The 23,169-nt window shown below is 43.9% G+C and overlaps 1 protein-coding gene across 6 annotated transcripts in view; it reads left to right on the top strand.

Annotated features, from left to right (window-relative positions):
* The window catches only part of PTPRM (protein tyrosine phosphatase receptor type M), a 749,315-nt gene extending 736,453 nt beyond the window's left edge, over window positions 1-12,862 (top strand). For all 6 annotated transcript variants that reach the window (XM_054985128.1, XM_054985127.1, XM_054985126.1 and 3 more), the window contains 3 exons: window positions 3,555-3,718; window positions 10,137-10,272; window positions 12,082-12,862. In XM_054985128.1, coding sequence (XP_054841103.1) covers window positions 3,555-3,718; window positions 10,137-10,272; window positions 12,082-12,135 — 354 coding nt within the window. In that variant the 3' untranslated portion in view covers window positions 12,136-12,862. The remainder of the gene's footprint in view (window positions 1-3,554; window positions 3,719-10,136; window positions 10,273-12,081) is intronic.
* Window positions 12,863-23,169: the final 10,307 nt, after the last annotated feature.

Below are 23,169 nucleotides of genomic sequence, written 5' to 3'. Positions count from 1 at the left end.
AGGCTGCGCCCTTGCAATCACTCCCACATAAATAAGCATGCTTGGTAGTCAATTTTCCCAAGTGCAATCCACCTTCCTGCACTTCAAGCACTCCTTTTCCCTATCATCAAGGTCCTCCTCTTTTTTCTCCAATTCTCTGAATAGGAGGCCAAAAACATCCACATATTCCCCTTTAAGTATTTTTTCCCTCGTCATGGGAGTTAAGTGATCTCCCAAAGGCATAGCCGTGTCCCCAAATGGAAGGGCCCTAAATGGGACTGCCCCATAAGGCGAAACATAAGGCATAGCAGCACTCCAAGGAGTCGCAAGATACTGACCCCAAGGGGTGGAATGGCTTGAATGAGGCTGTGGAGACCGATTCCAAGGAGACCATGGTCCCAATGCTCCCTGAACCTGCTCCATGGCAGGAGGTGTGAGTGGTGCCTGTGGCACAGCAGCGGCCAGATTGCCTTGCATGTGAGGTGTAACTGATGGTAAGACACCAGATGGCTGACCCCAAGACCACCAAGCCCAAGGGCCAGCCTGTGTAAGCAATGCTGACTTATCATCCCCCGCCCGCAGACCCACAGCTACCGCCATAGGTGCAGGCTCTGCAGCCGAGCCCTGCTCCTCTGCACCATCCTGAACACCCAAGATTGGCACTCACAGCCTGTACACCAGACACATCTCTTGCTTGCTCTGTAGATGTACTTTCTAAAACAGACAAGCGATTAAGCACTTCCCATTGAAAAGTAGCCATAGACATAGCCCCAGCGGGCCAAGCCCGCTTTGGCCAACTGGCTGTTGCTGTGGTGCTGCCTCTTGCCTGCTCTAAGGCAACAAGCCTTGATAATATCTCGTCTTTCCAAATCTACCTCATCCTCCTCAGATGAGGATGCAGAGGGATTTCCTATTATTATTATTATTATTATTATTATTATTATTATTAACAGTACCACTGCTTTGCAAATACAACTATAGCAGTAAGGTACAGCAGTAAGGGGTGTGGGGGGTTATATTATTACTATTATGTTATTATTATGTTATTCCTAATTATGTTATTCCATATTACTATTATGTTATTATTATGTTATTCCTATATTCCTAAATATAGGCCACACTGCAAATAGCCAATGACATGCCACATCAATAGCAAGGGCAAAGTAAAAGAGGGAAGGTGGCCATCAACTACCAAAAAATGGCTGCCTAACTGTCACCTGGTAACACAGCCATCTAAAGAGGCTGCCAAACTGCCACTCTGAGACTAAAATGGCCGCAAGCCATCTAAAATAGCTGCCAAACTGCCATCCTGAGAAATAAGGGGGGGGAGGGCGGGGGCAACCACGTTTAATTCCTTATATTATAATTCCTTATATTAATTCCTTATATTATATTATAAAATTCCTTATATTATTTACTTATTTTATAAATGAGCAAGAAGGCCTTTAACGTTTTATTCCCTTTCACACACTGAAGCCCCCAACAGCCTAAAGCACCCAAAGCCTGGTGCCACGCCGACAAACAGCACACAAAAAACAAGAGGCCCAGTAGCGTTTAAAAACGCTGCCGCCACGGCTGAGGTAAGTAAAACACGGCCACACAGGCAAGCCTCTGCAATGGCGCCGAAAGGGGGTCTAAAATAGAGTTTAAATAAAGGGCGCTGACACCCGAGTGCTCAAAATAAAGCAGCTCGGTTTACAAAGAAAAGCCCCTGTAACCTTAGGCCTCTATTAAGGCTCTCAAGCCACTGCCGTGCTGCAGAATAAATGGTGCGACGAAACAAGGGGCAAAGGAGCCCCAAATGCCCCCAATGCCTACACACTAAAATTACTCCCGAGTAATTGAGCGCCCAATGAGGGTCACCGCTGCTGCAGCGCCAGAAATGGTGCGAAAAGCCGTGGCAGAGCACAAAGGCAACAATGCCAGGCAAAGGAGTCTCTTTCTCGACGGCGCCGCTACTGCAAGGGGCTGTGGCAAAGAAGCACGGAGCCAAGTGCTCTGCAAACTAACTCAGGAGTCGGACAGGAGCTCCGACAAAGCACAGACGTCTAATAACCTGAGCAACCAGCGTCCTCTGCAACAGGGAGAGAGGCAGAGCAGGCTTATATTCCCTTAGCTCTGCCCTCCCCAAGCACCCGTATGCCGGGAAGAAGGGATACTGCCTTCCTTCTTCTGCGGTGGCAAAAGTTGCACTCGCCCTAGCTGCTGCACTTTCGGGTAGAAAGGGGCCAACTTATGTCCCTACCTATTCAACCTCTATGCAGAGCATATCATAAGGAAAGCTGCATTAGATCTAGAAGAAACGAGTAAAAATTGGTGGAAGGAACATTAACAATTTGAGTTAAGCAGATGACACCATGTTACTAGCAGATAATATTGAAGACTTGAACCATCTACTGATGAAGGTTAAAGGAGAAAGCGCCAAAGCAGGATTACATCTGAACATCAAGAAGACAAAAATAATGTCTACTGAGGAGTTACACAATTTCAAAGTTGACAATGAGGAAACTGAAATTGTCCAAGATTTTCTATTCCATGGTTCAATCATCAACCAACAGGGAGACTGCAACGAAGCAATCAGAAGGAGATTAAGACTTGGAAGAGCAGCAGTGAGGGAGCTAGATAAGATCCTTAAAGATAAAGATGTCTCTCTCGGGACCAAGATCAAGATAATCCAAACAATAGTATTCCCCATTACGATGTATGGATGTGAAAGTTGGACAGTGAAGAAAGCTGACTGGAAGAAAATTTATTTATTTGAAATATGGTGCTGGAGAGTTTTGCAGATACCTTGGATGCCCAAAAAGATAAATAAGTGGGTTCTAGATCAAATCAAGCCTGAATTCTCTCTAGAAGCTAAAATGACAAAACTGAGGCTATCATACTTTGGTCACATTATGAAAATACAAGATTATTTGGGAAAGTCAATAATGCAAGGGAAAGTAGGCAGTAGGAAAAGAGGAAGACCTAAAATGAGATGGCTTGACTCAATAGAAGAAGCGATGTCCTCCAGTTTGCAAGATCTGAACAAGTATGTTAATGATAGGACGTTTTGGAGGTCTTTCATTTATAGGGTTGCCGTAGGTCAGAGGCGACTTGACAACACATACACACACAGATAAAATGAAAGATATTTTTAAAGAGAAAAGGTTTATTCAGAATGCACAAACCTTTATTTAGCATGTTAATAATAAGTCATCACACAGTGAAAGCTCACTCTCAAAATTTGAAAATGACAAGCATATAAAAAAGAGCAGCCATAATTGAAACTATATGGCAAATTTCACGTTGCTAGCCAGTGATTGCTGTAATGTTAATAATCATAAGCTTGGCTTTTACAGCTGTACTATTATTCCACCTCAGCTTATTTGTATCTCCTCCTATGTAGGAAATTATCTTAATAACTCTGAAATTCAAAGTCATAACTTCTAGTTGTAAATCATTTTAGTAACTGGTAAGCAGCAATCTGCTTTAATAATATAAGTGCTTGTGAGAATATGTAGTGCATATCTTCTCTGGATGTAGTATAAATAACGTTCTCTTTTATTCTCCTCCTGTTGGTTGGATCTCCACAGCCCCAGGATGGGTACCGAATGGTGCAGCAATTTCAGTTCCTGGGATGGCCCATGTATAGAGACACACCTGTATCCAAACGTTCTTTTTTAAAGCTCATACGTCAAGTGGATAAGTGGCAGGAAGACTACAATGGAGGAGAAGGCCGTACAGTTGTCCATTGTTTGTAAGTGACTGAAATGTGAAGGTGATGGCCACTATCTTAGATGGTTTTAAGACAAATTCATGAAAGATAGGCTATTTGGCCATACTAGCTATGTGGAACCTCATGGCAATATTACCACCAAATACCAGATGTGGGGGACAATCAGTGGGGCAGGGCTGTGGCCTTCATGCACTGCTTTAGAGCTTCCTGGAGATACATAGTTGGCCATTGGTTCAGCAGGGCTAATATTCTTAAATTCATCTGGAAAATCAACAAAAGTAAAAGCCCTTGCTCAGAGTAAGAATCGTACAATATAATTCTGAACCTGAATCCTTATGGTGGGAACATGGATAGATTGGGGAAGGGAGTGTTTTCTACAAAACCAGGGGAATCTCTGGGTTTGCAGAAAAAATCCAAACAAGTAAGGAGAGGAGGCTTTTAAAACACTCATGAACACACCCAGGGTCTGCATTTGCATAGACCTAGAAACTCAAACAACAAAATACTGATCAATATCTTGCAAGATCAAGGTTTGAATTACAATTAGCAATTAAAAAGCAATGGCCAAAAGAAGAGAAAAGCAGGGGGGGGGGCTGGGGGAAGGAGGAGGACACAGTGGTGAAGGCAACAGGATGGTAGAAAGAGGGGGCAGTAGGGGAGAAAGAAATGAGGTGGTGAAAGCAGCTAGGGTAGTGCAACAGCATAGTGAAGGGAAAGGAGAGGGTGCACTGGGAGGAAATGGTAACCAGTGTGGGAGGCTGCAAGACTAGCTTTTTGGTCCCAGCTTTTCTCTAATATCCACTGTTGGCCCGGTGATGTAAGTTCTAGCTTGGATCAGAAAGGGTGTCTGGAAGTCTTTCATTTCCAAGCTCCACCCCTACCCTACCCCCTGTCACTTGGGTTCATGGTAGAAGGGAGAGACTTGGTGAGGAACTGCCCCATGCTGTTCTATGCATCCTTGAGTCTCAGAGTGGGGCTATTGGGGCAGTCCAGCAGGTGTGCATTTGCAGCCTAAAGAATGATAGAATAGGATGGAAGAATCTCCATACTTCCCAGCCATTCTTTAGGTTGCAAAATCCCCTTCTTGGGACTGCCTCCACAGCCCCACTCTCAGAGACTTAAGAATGCCTGAAAACAGGTAAATGAGTTGTGATGGGGGAAGGGTTGCTTGCCTGAGGATGGCTGCAAAGTTGGGACAGTTTTCACTTAGCAGCCAATATTTGATAATGAAAAAAAAATAAAAATCAACAAGAGTTTGGGTTTATCTGAACTAGGTTTGTTGCAGCTTAGCTTCTTAACTGCATTGTTTCCTCCCTCCCTTACACACACTATCATTTGCTGGTCATTGCTCTCCTTTTGTTTTAGAGTTCTTGCAGAGGGTGGGATTTCTTTTTCTGAATTTTTTTTTAGATACAGGAATTGGTTGCTCTTAATCTTTTTTTCTCATTCAAAAAAGGAATTCTCTTTGATTTCTCATTAATTTATCTTTGAGGTTTTGGAGGTTATTTACCATGTGATAGTGTAGTTTCTTTTTATACTACACAATGGTGCTCTGTACTTCCTTTTGTAACTTCAGCCATTTTAGCCATACCTATCTCACAGGGCTGTTGTAAGGATAAAAATGGAGACAGTGTGATATCAAACTCGGTTGATTCCCTCCTGTGAAACTGAAGCTTCCTGGATGATCTTAGGCCAGTCTCAGCTTAATCAACTTCACAGGGTTGTTGTGAGGATAATATGAAGAAGAGATCAATATAAGCTGTTGGGGGGAAAGGCAGCCATGAGAAGGAAGGTGCAAAATATCCCACCCTTTACATAACTCATGGGGAGGGGGTAAGAAGTTCCCTAAGCTACAAGACACAGTGTGGTATAGTGTTAGAATACATGGCTTCTTTGAGATCTAATCGAATCTTCCTCTTCATGAAAGAGGAGCTGATTCAAAATGGACACAAATTCCTAAAAAGAGGAATAGCAATAGATTGCTGTATTTCAGGGACAGGGAAAAAATGAAAATTAAGAGAATTCCACTTAACAACTCTACTTTTTTTTAGTTTCTCCATGTCTGTATTGAGGCATAATTGGGATGTTTAATAAATGTTTTTGGATGTTCCAGAAATGTATGCCAGACATATTTTGCTCAGGGTGAAAATGGGTCAGGAGACAACAGTCCTTTTCTCTCTGGGACAGTTCCACAGTCCTCTTTAATTACAGCCAGAGCCAAACTAGATGAGACATTGAGGTTCTAGAGCTGGTTTTCCTAAATGTTTAAATGTCTTAATGCGGGGTGGGGGGGAGAGAATGCAGAGATCATGACCACAGCACTGTAGGATGAGATGGGTTGAATCTTATCCTCCCTAACGCTTTCCCGGTGTAAATACTCACTGTAAATACACACTATTTCAAGCTGCTGTTTAGCAGGGAAAACAGATGGATACTCATACATGGTACTAGTAACAGCTGAAGAGGATTTACATAGTGAAAATACTCTACAGGGGAAGTTAGTTAAATCCTTCCATCTCTGAGCACTGCAGGTCCTACCCAGTTCTCCCCCCACCCCCAGTGCAGTGGTTGTGAAAATACATTTGAAATAAATGAGAGAACCATATGTCATATCTACTGTCATCCTGAAAGTAGCTTACAGCTGAGCCAGGATTTCAGATGGCCTAGGCCCACCTAATTCTCCTCATCCATTGCTTAATCTACTTGTGGGCCTTTTAGACTCTTTTTTTGTCTACCTTCTTAGACTTGCAGACTGAAGGTCTGGTGGAGGAGACCCATCTGAATGACAAGAAGTGTGCGTGACAAACTTTTTAAATTGCTTTTTCTCAAAAGTTTTCTAAAATGATGTACTTTCCAGATGATCATGAACAGATAGTTTTCCCATTTGCTTAATGAAAGTTATAACACATTATCTTATGAGGTTTAGCTCATTAATGCTTTGAGATCTACATCTGGGAGGTCCTTTTTAAATGCAAACTGATGTTATTTCTCATTTATTAAGATATTAAATGGCTGTGCTGTATCTCACATACATACATGCACGCGCGCACACACACACTTGCGTGTCACATCTAGATGGCACAGAAAGAAAAAAACCTAACATAATCCTTTTAAATGACTTTATTTTTATTAAAATGCCCAAAGAATGGCACAATATCTTCCTGTGTTTTGGCAGCAGGGAACATTCTTTTCATGCTGCCTGGATGTCACAGATGTGCCATATTGTAGCTTCCTTTGAAAATCAGCCATTTGTGAGCTCTGGATTTAAAGATCTGCACGCTAACTAGTCTGCACTTGGGTAATTATTAAGGTTTATTATTTTCCATGAAGTGCAGCCTAAAGATGCTGATTAGAATAGCTGTGGAAATAATGGCTTCCAAAATCAAAAAGATTCTCTTGAAGATTAAAAATAACCAGAGATAAAGCTCTACTAAATGCTATATTTAATCATGCATCTGAACACTTATGCCTCACATTTTTGCAGCAAGTCACTTTGTATTCTCTTATGCTTCACACTGATGTAGTATCCATAATCAGTCCATTAAACATAGACAAGTAATGAGGAACAGGTCATAGAACTTCTCCCTCCTCCAACACAAATTCCTCCTGGTTTAGCATTGGCTATATTCAAAGTTGGTGCCAATCTAAGCTTTAACCATGGTTGAGGTGGGTCAAGGGAGAGCAAAAGAAATATGCATCCCAAAAATAGGGGGCTGCAGAGAAGGATTACTCTGCTCAGGGAGCATTTTACCTCAACTAGCCTATGAATCCATAATGGAAGAGTTATTTCATTTAATTTAAAAATTAAAGTGAGTTTATTTTCTCGATAGTAGCCCCAAGGGTTGGCTCCAGCAAAAGTTTTTTCTGGCAGAATAGGTTTGCCAACTTTGGGTTGCAAAATTCTTGGAGATTGGAAGTAGAGCCTGGGAAGAGTGAATTTTGGGGAGGGAAGTGACTTCAGCAGGGTATAATACCATAAAGTCCACCCTCCAAAGCAGTCATTACTTTCAGGGGAACTGATCTCTGTAGTCTGTATATTGGTTGTAATTCCAGAAGATATCCAGGATCTGCTTGGAGGCTGGCAACCGTATGACAGGAGGAGAAGGAGCAGTATTTTTAGGGTATTTTGTGCTGCAGTGAGGAGGAAGAAGGAAAGTTTCCCTTCCAGAGAAATCCTCTCCATCATGGGAGATTTTGTTTTGATCCAACCCTTTGTGTTTAATTCCACAAGTAAAGAGTTGCAGAATTTGACAGTTTCTACTCATTTCCCCCCTCATGGGATGCATTACAATGAACATTTTATTCTAAATGAAAGGGCTTTTTCTGATGAACCCAGAACCTATCATTCTGCATAAATGGATTAGTGGCTTTCAGCCTAATCTAATAAAATGCTTTTAAAAGTTTAAAATCAACATTCCAGATTCTAGTTCCTAGACCAACAGATGGATTGCAGTTTGATTTGGAGAATGATATACATTTGTTGTATTTCTTGTAGTCCAGCAGTGAAAATTTCTTTAAAACCCCCCCTGAAAAAAAATCTTCAGTGGTGATCTCAACATTATCCCAGGGTTTGACCAAGTTTAGTGGATGCTCGTTTCCTGAGACTTTTTCCTCAAGAACAAGCTGGGTCTGACTCCCATGCAGATGTTTACATTCACCTTGTTTTGGCCATCCTGAGGAGTGTCTCTCCATTCAGCACCTACATTTTATCTATACACATGCAATCTAAAGGTTTCTCGATGACTTGAAACCCAAGTCATCTCGGCTACATGTAATTAGTAGAGATGGGCACAAACAGAAAAAAAACCAAACATGATGTTCATTGTTCGTTGCCATCCACGAACAGGGACTCACGAACAACCACAAACTTGGCCCTGTTCATGAACATGTTCGCGGTTGGCTGTTTGTGGGGGCCAGCAGGCTCTCCTCCAGCCATCATCCAAGTCAAGATCCCTACTGCACCACTCCCAGAAACCTGACCTGAGCAGGCACCAATATGGAAATGTACCAATAATAAATAATAGCTTGGCCCCAGAGCCTGCCAGCAGCCCTGGAACTTGATGGGGTAGATTCCTACCGCACCACTCCCAGAAACCTTACCTGAGCAGGCAGCAGGAAAGGTACCAATAATAAATAATAGCTTGGCCCAGAGCCTGGCAGCAGCCCTGGAACTTGAAGGAGTAGATCCCTATCCCACCACACACAAAGAAAATTCAAGCTCCAATGCAGTCTTTCTATCAAAATGCCAACAGCAACTCTTTCCCTCTCCACTGTCTGCAAACTAAGCCAGAGCTGGGAGTCCCCCTCCCCCCTGCTCTTTGCTCCCTTGTAACAAATTTGGAGCTCCACACTTGAAAAGAAGACATGCCTATCAAGCTAAATTGGGCTTAGATTGGGGTTTCCAGGGCAACAGCAGGAGTTCAGACAGAGTTCAGACAATCCCTGCCTAAGTTGCCGAGGGAATTGATTGCAGGTGCCAGACTATCTGGCTTGACGAACAGCAACGAACGAGGCTTGCAACGGCCACCTGTTCGTTTAGAATGGGGCCTCACGAACAGCTTGTTCTAGAACAGCAGATTGGGCTGTTCATGGCTTTTTTTGGTTCATATTGCTGTTCGTGCCCATCTCTAGTAATTAGATTACTCTGCTTACAATCACAGCACTTAGGATCACCCAGGGCAAAAGATGCAAATTGGATTATCAAGGCTCAGCATGTGTGCAGTGAGGAGATCCCACAAGACTTCAATACAGATTCTAGCTTTAGTGGCCAGAAAGATACTGCTTTAATCTCTCAGAACAAGATGGTTTTAGTCAGAACTTGTATATGCTACAGTTGTGGAAGGAGATTGAGGAGAAGAGATTCTCAGGCGAGATGTTGGCAATCAGTTGCTTTAGTGGTTTAACAATTGTGCAAAACAAATAATGTGTGCTATGAGGTAAGAATTTTCAGAGGATCTTCCAATCAGAACTCTTTTTCCAATTATGAGGGATGGGTAGGAACTGTGTGAACAAGTAACATCAGAAAAAAATCCAGCACCGAGGTGGAGGTGCACAACGCACCAAACAAAGACGGGCCAAATAAATGAACTTTCGTGTATGAAAAAATCAGGAGCAAGGCAAGAGTGCAAAAGAGTTCGTGCAGAAAGTGGCTCATGCAGAGAAAGTAAGATGACATTGTTATTGGGGGGGGGGGGAGACCCTTTATTCTAGCAACCTTTTGTGTAATGAAGTGAGTGTTTGTTTAAAAAAACCTGAAGATGCTGAGTCTGCTTTGCCAACAGCATGGAGCAAAGGCTCTCGGAGGCTCCAAAGACATAAATGTCTATTTGCACATCAACAATGGAATAAACTTATTTGAGTAAAAAGATCCACTTGCACAACAAGTGCACATAACATAAAGCTAAAAAGTAATCAAGCCATTTTGTTGCTTTTTTTGTAGAAATGGAGGTGGCCGCAGTGGGACCTTTTGCGCAATCAGCATTGTTTGTGAAATGCTTCGACACCAAAGGGCCGTTGATGTGTTCCATGCTGTGAAGACCCTGAGGAATAATAAGCCAAACATGGTGGACCTTCTGGTATGAACTGTTTAAACTGCACCACTAAGTAGAAAATTTGTTTCTATTATAAGATGGGGTGACATTTTCATGATACATAATGAGAGCTGTTCATAAAAGCAAGCCTGTTGTTTTCAAAGGGGAATAATGAACTCTTCATTTGTAAAAGCATTTTTACACTGCTTTCTTCCTGAAGAGACTTTGTCTGTCTATGCTAAAATTTTTGTTAAAAGTTTAAACTTTCAGCAGAACATCCTTATTAATTTTCCCTTCTGGCAGCCCATGCCACATGGAGAAGAGCCTTTGTGTTGCAGAAATAATAGTTGTGTAAAATGAAATGCCAGATTTTCAAATTATATATTTTATAAATAGCTTAATCTCCTAATATTTATCAAGACTGTGAATTTCAGTTTGACATTCAGAGTATTGCATTTAATTATGGCTGTTCTATCTCACAGAAAGATTAAAAGAGTTCAGAAACAAAGGGCCAAAAGTAATTATTTCCTTGTAGAATGTTTTATGGAGCTTCTTAAAATGTCGTGTTGCTGAAACACTAGCAGCTTGTATATAAAAATTATATAAAATACCTCCAAACACCAGAATGCTGTGGGCTATTTTCTCCATCTATAATGGTGTAAAGGTTGTGTGGTAACCTCCTGTTAAGTAGCCCCAATGAAGAAGAAATTACAGAACTAATCATGGGTAGCATTCAGGCATCGCATCAGCCCAACCTTAAGCCTAAATGTGCACATAGCACATTTGTTGCTCTTGCCTCATTCTTTCTTAGGCGGAGTGCAACAAAGGAATTCTGGTTTCAATCTAGGTCTAGTTTTCCATGATGCATGATTGCAGGCCTAACTAGAATTAGCCTGCCTCTCCACCTTCAAGGCATGATTCTTAACTACAACTTAATCCCAGTTTAGAAACTTGGTTTGCAAGTTTGAAACTACCTCCATTTAAGCCCTATGCCTGCATTCACCAAAGAGGGGGCACCGGGCGCAGCTGCCAGCTGCCGGGAGCACAGGGGCTGGGATGCCGCCCGCACCATTCAACTGCCCTGCAGGACAGGAAGCGGCCAGCTTGCTTCGCGCACCCTGTCCTGTGGGGCAGGTGAATGGCAGCGCAGGTGGCTTCCCAGCCCCCCGCTCTGCCTCTACCAACTCTGTGGCACGCTGGGGCAGCCGGTGGGCTGCGCGGGTGGCACGCTCGTCCCTGTGTGATGACATCACAGAAGTGACATCATCACGCAGCACCAGGAGTGCATGCGCACTGCGTGCACACACGAGGAGCCAGACTTGGGTTGCCCTGGGTGCCAGCAACCCTAGATCCAGCCCTGAGTCTGCTTTGGATCCCAGTGAGAAAGGTGGACTATAAAGGAATAATAATTTCTTTAAATGTTTCCTTGATGTGATATCCAAATGCAGCCATTGTTTGGCAAGCTGCTAAAAGGCTACATAGATAGCTAAATAAAGCACCTGGGCAGTGTGGTTTATTTAATTACAGTTATATGTCAGATTTTTATCCAAGCCTTCCTCCTGGGCATCCAGAGCATTATCCTTGGCTGTCTTTACCCCACCCCACCCCCACTCCATCTTCTGTAATCTGAATTACCAGGTGTTCTGCTTATTGATTTGCTTGTATGAATAGTCTTATCATCAGTGCAGGTTGGATTTCAAAACTGATTCTCAGTGACCAAGATTGAATTCAAGTTTGAACAGAAGAGAAATGGTTTCATTAAATAATTGTAATTAATAGAACAGAAAGCTGATGCCCTTCATTAAGTCCTCGCAACAATTGACTTTCTGTTGTTTTCATGCCTTGATTTTTCAGGATCAATATAAATTTTGCTATGAAGTTGCTTTGGAGTACTTGAACTCTGGATGAAGGTGCAAATAATGATGGGGGAAGAGCAAAAACCTTTCACCACCACGATCAAGTGAATCACTTCATGATATCTGTGTGTATGAGATGAGGACTTCTCAGTGTTATGCTTCTGTTGCTTTTATTGGCTCTTTTTAAGAGCTCGAAAGAGTCTTTCTGAAACTGCTTGCACTGCCCCTTTTCCACAATATGTTGCTTGAGACACCTACAGTCCCACAGTAACACACAAATGCACTCCAGTGGTTGGAAACCACTACCATATATATCCATCAACTCAATAGACCAGCCTAGCTATCCAATGAATTAAAGAGCACAATTCTATTCTAATGAAGAAATTTGTACTTTTTTGTTGCCGGTGATCCTCTGTTGGTATTGTCAGAACCTAGTGTATATTTTTGTTCTGTGGAGAATGCCATCTAGCATTTTGATAATGTATTTTTAGTTACATTTGTATCCTATTTGCTCCTAATATGACAAAGCTCTGTAGCTTAAAGCGAACTAATAGCTACACTCTCCCGATCACATTTGCTTTATGGGGTTGTATTTTCTGTCCAACTTGTATTGTTTCAGAAGGGAGAGACTTGATAGAATTCCATTAAGAAAATGGAAAAAAAAATATACAGGATGATCAGATTAATATATCCAAAGCTTTTTCCCATTTGTTTATATTGTAAATATTATTTTTGATTTCATCAAATTATTTATTCATTAAAAAGAAATCTTTTGTGAAGCACAGTGAGTGACAATCATTTTTATTAAGCCCTGAAAATACTTACTGTATGATATTGTAAACATTTGTTTACCCTGTCTGGATTCTCAGCTCAATAAATAATTACATATATGATAAAATCTCATTTAATTTACAGCAACACATGGCATAAAAATGTCTACAGCTCTGTAGCATCAGGGCCTCCCTGATCCTCCTGGTTCCCTGACCCTGGCTCCTCAGGCTCTTCCTCTCAACCCTCCAAGTCACTGGGCCGGTCCTGACATACCACAAGCAAACCTCTTCTTCAACATAACCTCCAATATGTTGCCAGATGAGCTGTATTCAATTGGCATTCGGATCTCAGCTGTGTATTCAAGTATAGACTCAACTTGTCTCCTCATTTAATAAAAATTAAACATTATCCCCCTCTTTTCCTCCCATGTTCTTCTCTCGGTTTAGGTTGGAAGAGTAACTGCCCGAAGGTCACCCAGAAGTTTCAATGGCCCAGTGCGGATTCAAACCCAGGTCCCTCAGATCCCAGTCTAACACTGTAAACACCACCACCACCACACTGACTTTCTGTTCTGTTAAGATCTTTGGCTGGTCTGTTAAACTTTTTTCCTCCTGGCTTCTGAGTTTGCAATAAACTCAAGAGGACTAATGTTTTATAGACAGTGAAAAAGATTGTTCAATTTGTCCTACTTTGTGATCTCATTTGCCAGTAAAATGGAGGCCTAACTGTTCAACATATTCCTGCACAAACTCATTTTCAGACTTCCCATTTTCCCAATAGGATGTTGCCCACTGTAATATAGGAGCACCTTTAGATACAGGAAAATATGAAATTCACACTTTTATCACAGGCTAACAAAACATGTTGTTTGTTATTAATGTAACACAGGTCAAAAACTGAAAGGGAAAGAAAATTCGTAGGGCGAAATTTTGCTTCAGCCATAATATTATGAGGTTTTAAAATGAAACCCATAATGATCAGATATATTTAGGACAGCAGGTGCTTCATAAATAGGCTTGCCAGGTGCCTCCTGGCAGTTTGCCCCTCTTCCTGCCAATCACTGGCAATGGTGGGATGTAGCTAGCTGCTGGCAATTGCCTGCTACAAGCAGGTGACCCAGACAAACAATTCTACGGCTTCCCCAGAGCCAATTTTGTCCCCAAACAAGTCAGAATCAGCCCTATGCAAAGTGCAGGATCACTCCCATGGCCAGTGTGATAACATCACTTCTGGAAATGACATCCTCATTTCCTGGCTAGGAGTGCATATGCAAAGGATGAAGCCCGGTAAGTACTGCCCCCTTCCCGGCTGCCAGGATAAACATTCTATCTGCAAAATAGGAAACAGTATCCTCCAGTATCCGTTGAACCAATGGTTCCCTTCCTTGTAGTACCAAAGACAGTATTTTACCAGATGGTCTTCAGAAATACTATCAAGTTTCTTGTAATATTTTAGTAATTTGAAGTGGACTCTCTAGAGGATAGTCCAACTTCTAACCTTAAGCGTGCAGCAGGAGTTACCCGAGGGAAACCCAAGATTTTCTTTAAAAAGTTGATCTGAATGATTTCAAGCTGATCAAGTATTTTCACATTCCACCGCCATATTTCAGCTCCATACAAGAGCTGCACAGTAACTTTGCCCTGGAGTACTTTAAGGGCTGGGGCTATTAACTGGCCACCCTTTAAATAGAAAAGAGTCAAGTAGCACTTTTAAAACTAACCAACTTTATTGTAGCATAAGCTTTCGAGAGCATAAGCTTTCGAGAGCTCTTTGTCAGATTCATCTGGACCTTTAAATAGAAAAATTTTAAAATAGCTCCCAATATATGGTGAACAGTTGATAAATTGGCATTAAGATGTGTCTGCCAAGATAAAGACCCATGAAATACTATACGTAAATATTTAAAAGTGTGACATTGTTCTATTTCACGAGCATTAAGCATCAGTGCTTAAATCTGTTTTTATCAAAAACAACAATTATGGTCAAAGAAATAATTGCCATATTATCTGCATACAGCAGGATTGAATTTTTTCAACCAGCCAATGAAGGGGGAGGGGGGAGTTCTGGAATTCCATGGCCTGGACAAATAACAATTAAAACATAAAAGGGGCCAATAGGCAACTCTGTTTTACACCTTCCTTAATGTGACAGGATCTGTAAGAGAGCCATGTGAACCCACTCTTGCCCTGACTCTTTGAATAGAATGTATCCTGAAAAGCCTTCTGTTGATGTTTGTTTTTGCCAAATTTGTCCCATAAGCTTGATCATTCAATAGGCTGAAGTGAGGTCAACAAAAGCAATGTAGAGGCATCTTTTATAATGTTTAGTGTATTTCTGAATCAGGGTCTTCAATATCATAAAGTGATCAATTGTGCTATGACCCTTATGAAAACCTGCTTCTTCAGGATTAAAAAGGGTTGATGATTCTGCCCAGTCTTCCCATTTGAGTACAAGGTTGTATGTAATTTAGAAGAAATATCCAGAAGACTGATAGAGCGATAATAGCCTATTGCCTTTTTTATAAATAGGGATTATGATACCTTGTTTCTAATTACAGGTATAGTCAATTTCCTGGAAAAAGTCAGGCCAGAATTGGGCACCACCAATGAGCATTCAGCTTAAATACCTCAGGAGGCACCAAATCTTCCCCTGGAACTTTACCTAAGGTCAAGGTGTCAATCAGCTAATTACATTCTGAAGTTGAGATTGCGTCTCAAGTTGGAAGAGGGACAAATCCATAAATAGATATTCAGGAAATGATTTGGTTTGGGTGTTACTAAAAAGAGTAAAAAAATGACAAAACTTTTCAGCTGAAATAAGTGTATCAGTGTTAAAATTACTAATTGGGGTGCCTGAAGCTATCAGTTCCCAAAACCTCGTATCATTTTTTTGTATGATGGAAAGATCTAACTCTTTCCATTGTAATTTACAATAGGAGAGTTCTTTCCTCTTCAAGAGCTGCTTGTATCGGGAACGAAACTGGGACAATAGTTGAACTGAATGATCAGACCTAGCTGTTCTGACTTTATTTTGAAGTGCACGTAGTATTTGCCTCTACATTCCTGGTCAAATCAAGTCTTTTTTGTATGGCCCTGGTTAGGCTGCAGCATCTATTTCCGTGTATATAAATGCCTAGCCTTTGTGTTCCCACATCAGGTATTTCACTGATCATACACATAGTCTGTTACAGACAGAGCCAAGTCCATCTCCTTTTCCAGTAACCAACAAACCCCTTTCTACTCTGGTTGTCTAGAAACAAAGCCAGAAACGACCAATCAGGGCCTTTGAAATACTTGAAGGGAGAAGACAGAAGGAGCGGGGAGGCCTTTAACAGAGATTTGAGTTAGGTAGGGTTTAGAGGTTCCTATAGCAGGATAGGGATCTTGCTCTTTCTGTCTCATCTCCTCCCCCAGTATCCTCCATGTCCTGTGAAAAGAAATCTAGAATAGAATAGAATAGAATAGAATAGAATAGAATAGAATAGAATAGAATAGAATAGAATAGAATAGAATAGAATAGAATTTGGTTCTCCCGGCAGCAGCAGAGCTGTTTAAGCCGGGAGCCGGCTTTGCAGCCCTGCCTAGAGGGAGGAACAGTCTCCCTTCCTGGGCATATGGGGCTTTGCTGGGGGCGGAGCCAAAAGCCTCAGTAGGCGGCTCCGCTTCCCGGCTGCAGTCGCTTCACTCGCTCAGAGGAAGCAGGAACTGTTTATTCAGCCTCCTTCGAAGCAGCGAAGTGAAGGCCGCGCCATCTGCGGGTGTTTGCAGCAGTGGCGCTCTCAATGGCACTGGCTCAGTCAGTGGCAAAGGAGTGTTTGGGTGGCATTTCAACTGCAGCAGCAAGTTCAGTAGTGGTGGTGGCATTTAGCAGCTGCTTGTCCGCTGCTCTGGCCACCAGTTTGCAATTGCCCGAGGCAGCAGTGGAGTGAGTTGTCTTGGAATGAACACCAGGTTTGGGAGGGGGTCTTTGGCCTGTGCAGGGGCACGAGGCCCATTTAGGCATGCAGGGGTAGCGAGCTAGGCCATGGGTGAGGCGTCCATGGCCCACTCTTAAGCCTACTATTTTCCCTCCTCCCTTTTAGGGTGGGGTATAGGGGCCACATAGGGCTTGGAGGTGTGGTTGTGCCACTTGTAGTTGGCCTAGGCTTACAGCCATATTTAGCCTGGTTATTCTCCCACCACATCTTTAAAAAAAAACAGGTGCTGTGAGTTGGGCCTGTGGTAGCCTGGCTGGGTTTTATATAGGGCAGCCATTTTAAGTGGTTGAGGACTCAATGGTGGTGGCTATTTTGTGGTGGCCTCTGCAGGGCATATTTCTGGGATCCCTAGTGGGTTAGCTGGGAACTGAGACTTCTGCAGGGCTTAATTCTGGGACCCCTATAGGGTTAGGTGTGAACTGGTTAAGTGGTACGGATACATCCAACCTTAACTGGTTTTTTTCAGGGCTGATGGGACTCCGTGGGCTTTATTTTACATGATAGATTAATCACAGCCTGTTTACTATGCCATCCAAAAAAGGAAGCAGTCCACCTAAGGGGAAGCAGCCTGCTAAGAGGCCTGCTTCGAGGAAGCTGCCTCCTGCGCTTTCTTCCTCGGATGAGGATGACAGTGAGCCTAATAGACAGGAGATTTTGAATCGTCTTGCTGCACTTGAAGCAGCCAGAGGCTCAGGTCCATCAGGGCCGGTTGTCAGGGTGCGTCAGTCTGCTAAGAAGGTTTCTAGAATGGCTTTTCTTAGTGAAGTATTCAGTCGTATTTCTGCTCTTGAGGGATCATCTGGAGGGGTGCCGGGAGAAAGCAGCAGCACCCGAGCTCCTGTGGTATTGTTGGAGGAAGTGGTGGATGCTGAACAGGAGTGGCCATCAGACAACGGACAAATGGCCCTAGCAGTGGAGCCTTAAATTTCTATGGTAAATGTACTGGCTAAGTGCTGTAATAAAGAAAGAGAGAACAGTGGAGCCGCCGGTGTCAGAGGGTATGTTGGCCATGCCACAGCAGGCATGCACTTGGCCTTGGGGCCCCTGGGGTCAGACATCCGCCTCCAGGGTCCCTTGTCCCACACCTCAGTCAGTGACATCACTTGTGTCTGGATGGCCATCGGTGAGTCAACCTTTTTGGCCAGGAAACACTGATGGATCGATGGGGTAGCCGCAGTCCCAGGTGGCTCCTGCCCAGGCTGGTTGGAGCGGTGGGGAGTACCAGGCCCGCCACCTGTCAGCAGAAGGATGGCACTCTAGTTATGGCCCTCAATGGGGCCCCCTCTCGTTCAGGTCTCTCGCATGTGGCACGGTTCCATATTGGGCATTGCCATTTGGTGACACCGCCTTGTCCCTGGGTGACCAATTAACACAAGCCACTAGGGATAAGATTATAAAAGGAGAGTATGTGAATGTTTTAACCCTTTTCTTTAGGGAGCTAGAGATGAAGGATAAGGATTACCTGGATGAGAGGGATAAGGAGATTGGACGTAGACGAGTGGACCGTACTTGGTCACATTGGCTTCCCAGATTCCTTATCTATGCGGGTGTTTTAGCAAGAGCATAGCCCTGGAGGGCCCTCCCCCTCTTTCAGTACCTGAACATTATCTAGAGGGGATATGTTGACTTTGAGGGGGCGGCCTGGCTGTGGTATGACGAAGAATTTCGCATGCGTGCAGCCATTAATCTTGGCCTACTGTGGGACCAAATCCACCAGCAGCTATGGCTGCAAGTAATGTCCCTGGCTAAACTTAATCTGGGAGATAGATCTGACAGTGGCCACCTGATTGTCCAGTCCTCGCAAACTTCTGGTTCCCACACTCCTACGGGGCAGCAGGTTCAATTCCGGCTGCTTTGTTGGGACTTCACGTCCAAGGGGGTGTGCAACAGGAAGTCATGCAAATATAAATGAGTGTCCTTCCTGTGCCGGAGCGCACCCATATGCAGCTTGTCCCAAGGCTAAGCAGGGAGGTGGCAATAAACACTCAGGAGGTGTAGGGGGCCAGCAGGCGTCTGGAAAAGGGTCCCAGCCCAGTAAGGCTGAAGGTACTTGAGCTGTTGCTGCAAGCTTACCCAAGACACCAAGACACTGCATATTTAATTTCTGGTTTTAAGTTTAGGTTTTGTATCCCCTTTCAGGGCCCTCGGACACCTTTCATGACAGCCAACCTTGGATCAGCGGCTGGCATGGAGGATGTGGTCTGAAACAAGATTTTGAAGCAATGTGCAGAGGGCTAGGTTCTGGGGCCGTTCGATACCCCTCCGGTCCCTACTTTGAGAGTGTTGCCTTTGGGGTTGGTGCCTAAAAAGGTGCCTGGTGAATTTCGCCTTATCCACCACTTGTCTTTTCCTAGGGGGGGCTCGGTGACTGACGGTATTCCCAATGACCTCTGTTCGGTGCATTACACATCCTTTGACCAAGCGGTCAAGATTGTGCACCGATGTGGGGTAGGAGCTAAAATGGCGAAATGTGATATTAAGTCTGCTTTTCGTTGCTCCCTGTTCACCCAGAAGACTTTGACCTTCTGGGATTTGCATTTGAAGGAAAGTTTTACATGGATAGGGCCCATCCCATAGGGTGCTCCATCTCTTGTGCAGTGTTTTAGCACTTCAGTTCTTTCTTGGAATGGGAGCTGTGTTGTCGTGCTTGCCCAGATACCACTCATTATTTAGATGATTTTTTTTGCTGGTGAGGCTGGCCGGGACAGGGCAGTGTGCCAGGCTCCTGAAGGGATTTATTGGACTGGCTGAGGAGCTGTGTGTTCCTTTGGCACATGAAAAAATGGAAAGTCCTTCATGGTGTTAAAGTTTCTGGACATATAATTGGATACTGTTCAGCAAACCTTGCATTTGCCCCTTGAAAAGGTGGAGGATTTAAGAGCCAGGTTAGCTGACTGTAGGAGTAAGAGTAAGGTGTCCCTTCTTGAACTGCAGCAATTAGTAGGCCATTTAAATTTTGCCTGTAAGGCAGTCACCCCAGGTAGGGCCTTCCTCCATTGGCTGTATGATGCTATGGGGACTTTGTGGTTGCCTCATCATCATTTAAGGATAGGTAAGGGTATGCGTGAAGACCTGGAGGTCTGGCATGCCTTTTTAGGTTCATTTAATGGGTGACTTTTTGGAGGGAAGACCTGCTGCTTCAAGTGGAGCCCCAGTTCACTTCTGATACCTCAGGTTCTACAGGATTCAGAGTTTATTTTCAGGGACACTGGTGTGCTGACCAGTGGCCGGCAGATTGGCTGGAACAGGGGTTGTCCAAAGACCTTAAGTTTTTGGAATTTTTTCCCTTGGTGGTAGCAGTTTGGCTTTGGGGGGCTGAGTTGGCCAACCACTCAGTCCACTTTTGGTGTGACAATTTAGCAGTGGTGCATGTGGTCAACTCACTGTCCTCAAAGTCCCCCAGGGTGATGGGGCTGGTGCGTGCCTTCACCCTTAAATGCCTCCAATTGAATATTTTATTCAGAGCCAGACACATTCCAGGAATTAACAATGGGTGGCAAATGCTTTGTCTCACCAACAGATGGAACAGTTCTGGCAGCTTGCCCCTGGGGCCAACCGGCAGACAGCGCAGATGCCCCAAGAGCTTTGGCAGTTTGGATGGCAGAAGTGAGCAGGGCAATCCAACTGTCCATTGCACCCAGCACGCGCAAGGCCTACAGCCATGCGGTAGGGCAGCTTAATGAGTTTAGAAAGATGACTGGGCTTCAACAGTTATGGCCTATTCTGCCTGAACACCTTAAGCACTTTTGTGTGGTTCAGCATGGTAGGGGTCTTTCAGTCAGGTCCATTAGGGGAAAGCTGGCTGCTTTGGCCTTTGCGAGCAAAGTGCGAGACCTACCAGAAGCCACGGGGGATTTCAGGGTCTGTAAAGTGTTGGAAGGCTGGTCCTGTGAGTCCGGGACACCAGGTGATCCCAGGCAACCCATCTCTCCATTTGTTTTGAAATGGTTGGGGTCTGCTTGGGGGGAGGTTTGTTCATCTAGCTATGAAAGGAAGCTTTTTTACATGGCTTCCTTAACTGCATTCTTTGGGGCCCTGTGGACCAGTGAGTTGGTCTCTCAATCACGAAGGGATTCCACTGGCAGGGCCTTAACAGCCCAGAATATTAAATTTATAGGAGATAGGGTATCTATCAGGATCAGGCAGTCCAAGACCAACCAACGGCAGCAGGAAAATACCTTTCTCCTCGGCCCCTGTGTTGATATCGAGCTTTGCCCTGTAAGGGCCCTCAGAGAGTATGTGGAGCTCTGTGGGGAAGTCCAAGGCATGTTGTTCCACCATGAAGATCAGACCCTATTAACTAAGTATCAGTTTGGGGCAGTTACAGAGAGGGCTCTTAAGAAAACTGTTTTGTCAGGAGTGAAATTCGGCACCCATTCCTTTAGGATTGGGCCTGCCTCTATGGCAGCAGCCATGGGGTATCCTCACCAGGCGATACAGCATGTAGGCAGGTGGAGGTCGGGTGTGTTTCGAACCTATACCCATCCCTTGCCTCAGTTTTAAATGGCCATACTAATTGCTCTTTCCTTAGGTGCCATATTGGGCCAAGAAAAGAGGAGGATCCTGATTTGTGGACACCGCATGGTGTTCTGGGCGGCCTACCATGCCAGGAGAATGCCAATCGGATCCCGGCCGGGCTTGAGTGCTGTGGCCACAAGTGGCAGGGACGGCGCGGCCTTTGGTGGCCGAGGTTACTGCCGCTTCTGTTTAGGGAAAGATGGGTCCTCCCCCACACATTTTGGTCACCCACCTTGATAGCAATGATCTGGGGTTAGTGCAGGGAAAGGCCCTGTCACTGCAGGTAGCTGAAGGCCTCTAGGTTATATGCAACCTGAGTAACACCATGCTTATTTCTGTAGTTGTTTAGTCTTCCTCTCTCTCTAGGCCCGTGGGATGCCAAGAGCCGTTTCCATGGGAGAGGATACTGCATCTTATCTGTTCTCTTCTCAGCCGTCCTTGGCTGGCCAGCGTTCCCACCGAGAAGTTTCCTGCTATGTGACCTCTGGGGGGAGGCTGGGCTCTGAGGGTTTGATGTGTAACAACTTTCGTTCTGTATCCCATTCCTAACAAAGTCTTGCTCAGCCAGGATCTGCTTGGTCCTCGAATGTGGACACCTGGGCCTGAATGCTGTCTTTCTAATAAAGCCTTTTGAAATCAAAAGACCTTGTCTTCTTGCAGAAGGGAGGAAGGCAGACTCTAGCCAACTGGAATGCCATAGTCTGACAGATCATCTGATTCATTATAAGGCAACTTCATTAGCCCCACCTGCTTACCTGCCAAGTAAAGCAAGCAAAGTATTTGTCCCTGTAATCTTCTGTAGGAACTATTGCTGAGATTGTGGAGGCATAAAGATTGTAGTAGCAAGTACCAAAAAAACTGCCACAGTTGTAAAAAACTCATGGAAACAGGACCCATACATACATACCTGGAACTGGCAACCCTAAAAAAGCTTGTCCCAAAGTTACATAGTGCTAATGATTAGTGGAAAGTGGAAAGACAGGGTTAGATCTCTTGCAAAATCTTTGCTGTCAGTGGAACGATGCCTCCTGCCTCTCCCTACAGCCCAGGAACAGTATAGTGGGGGAATCTGAGGTCTGACATGGGAAGGAAACATTAACTAAAATACCCTCTTTCCACCAGCAGAAATTTCTGCTGGATCCAACCTGCTGTGCAGAAAAATGCTACCCTATCAGATTGCAAATACATACTGCTGGTTGGATAATATGCTTGTAAGGCCAGTATCCACTGAACCACTCTCCATTGCTGGTTCATGGAACAGAAACTGCATCACTGAGGTGCTAGCAAATACCTACAAGATTCTTGATGTTCCCTCATATTTCTGATTATTTCCTGTTTGAATTAGTTGCAGTTGCTATAACAAATGGAGTCTTTTTGGTTCAGATACTTATTTCTGTCCAAATGTACAACCCTAGTTGTGGGTTCTTTCACCTGAAGTTCTGTCTTCCCATGCATTAAACTACTTTGGCTGTGTCTTGATAACACTTTTCAGCTGATTCTCTGGGTAGTTGATTGCATCTTCCTGAGTTCATTTCTTCAGTTCTACAAATAATACCTCACAACTGGGAGTCTTTAGAGGATCTATCTTTCTTCAATGTGTTTATATCTATGTATCCTATATATAGCTCTGACTAAAAAATCCTTTATGAGCATATGATGTTAAATTCTACACTAAATGATGCTCAACTGGATGATGCTCGACCAGAATAGCTTGAAGACAGCAGACTATCATGACTTAACTGGGAATTTAATTGCAGTGCAGCTAGTGGTGAGAACTGAATGTAAGCGGATAAATCCTCCACCAAAATAAGATCCAGCTTC

The sequence above is a fragment of the Eublepharis macularius genome, chromosome 7 (assembly GCF_028583425.1).
Source record: "Eublepharis macularius isolate TG4126 chromosome 7, MPM_Emac_v1.0, whole genome shotgun sequence".
In the NCBI taxonomy this organism is placed as follows: domain Eukaryota; kingdom Metazoa; phylum Chordata; class Lepidosauria; order Squamata; family Eublepharidae; genus Eublepharis; species Eublepharis macularius.
The sequence above is the reverse complement of the archived record's forward strand: the minus strand, read 5'-3'. Positions and strand labels throughout refer to the sequence as shown.